Source organism: Gavialis gangeticus, unplaced genomic scaffold, assembly GCF_001723915.1.
Source record: "Gavialis gangeticus isolate Ggan-Ray unplaced genomic scaffold, GavGan_comp1, whole genome shotgun sequence".
Lineage (NCBI taxonomy): Eukaryota > Metazoa > Chordata > Crocodylia > Gavialidae > Gavialis > Gavialis gangeticus.
Genome location: NW_017729024.1, coordinates 61,744,612 through 61,745,927, shown reverse-complemented (window position 1 = coordinate 61,745,927; position 1,316 = coordinate 61,744,612). Strand labels below are relative to the sequence as shown.

At 42.6% G+C, this 1,316-nt stretch overlaps 1 protein-coding gene across 2 annotated transcripts in view; it reads right to left on the bottom strand.

The window, feature by feature from the left end:
- Nucleotides 1–893, bottom strand: part of TDRD7 (tudor domain containing 7) — a 96,232-nt gene extending 95,339 nt beyond the window's left edge. For both annotated transcript variants that reach the window (XM_019517168.1, XM_019517169.1), the window contains exon 1: nucleotides 686–893. In XM_019517168.1, the coding sequence (XP_019372713.1) occupies nucleotides 686–892 (207 nt within the window). In that variant the 5' untranslated portion in view covers nucleotide 893. The remainder of the gene's footprint in view (nucleotides 1–685) is intronic.
- Between the last annotated feature and the right edge of the window lie 423 nt (nucleotides 894–1,316).

The window sequence follows — 1,316 nt, the reverse complement described above, 5'->3', positions numbered from 1 at the left end:
CCCCGATGCCTCATCCTACTACCAGCCACATCCCAGGACAGGGGGCCCCCAAAGCTATGCCTTGTAGGAGGCCCCAAAAAACTGTGGGCCAGCCCTGGCGTTTCATGTATCAGCATCCCTGTGCTGAAAAATGGTGGCTTTAGTTAAAGCACCCATCAGCATTTTTCAGCATGGGGACACTGATACACAAGACACTGGAGTCTGCTGAAACACAATAATTACCATGCTCTAGCAAACTTGATTAATTGAGTCTGCTCCAACATGCTGTAATTATGGTGCATTGGAGCAGCCTCGCTGCACATACATGGGCACCCCAAAAGCACACATCACTTTTTCATTATTAATAATCAAATTGTAAGTAGAACCAAAATCTAACTTGAAAGCCACAATTCACAGCTCTCAGTCATAAGGGTGTTGTCTAGAAATCCCTAACGAGCATTACCAAGTAATAATGTCTTTCCACCAAAGCTGACATTTTTATATGCTCCTTGCTCCTAGCCTGGCCTGGTTAAGAGCAACACTGACACTAGAACACTTAATTCCCTAAAATCTTACTTATATACAATGCAGAGACCCACAGATTTCACTATGAATTTGAAACACAGCTTGAAGGAAACTCCCCCTTTTATAGTTTGTTAGTTTCAAACCATGACTAAATCAACCTTTATTCAGTGATTTTCCTTACCTCACCCATTTTATTAACTTCTATCCTGACAACTCCTGGGACGCTCTTCAAGTATCCTTCCAGTGTAGCATGTCCTAGTTGCTTGAAAGGGATCCAGTCTCCAGTCAAAGATTTGTACTCCCCTTGAAGCTTTGGCAAAGGCACTCCATTTTTGTGTGACTGAAGAACAGCTCGTAGCATCTTTGCAACAAGGTCAGCTTCCTGCATTTTTCCTATAATCAAACACCAAAATGTTTACACGTATAAAACGAAATAACTGTTTCTTATTCAGTTACTTTATACTACTTACCTTAATCATAGGGGGGTCTGTGGAATAGGTTTAAAGGAGAAAGACGAAGACCCATAGGTGATGCACTGGCTGGGGGGGAAGGGGGACATGCTCCCCTCCAGATTTCTGCACTGAGCGCAAAGCTGCAGCTTGGCCAGAGTCAGCATTTGGTAGCAACAGGGGCAGCAGCACAGAGTTGTGTCCCGCATCACCCCATTGCCCATATTTATGCATCATGTATGAGAAGACTAGACTAGGAAAAAAAACCTCACCTTGAGTATGCTTGTATTTAGTAATTTTACAAATTTCTAAGTCCTTTAATATTGGAATGTTGTGGCTTTCACTTAGACTGGTGAAAGAATA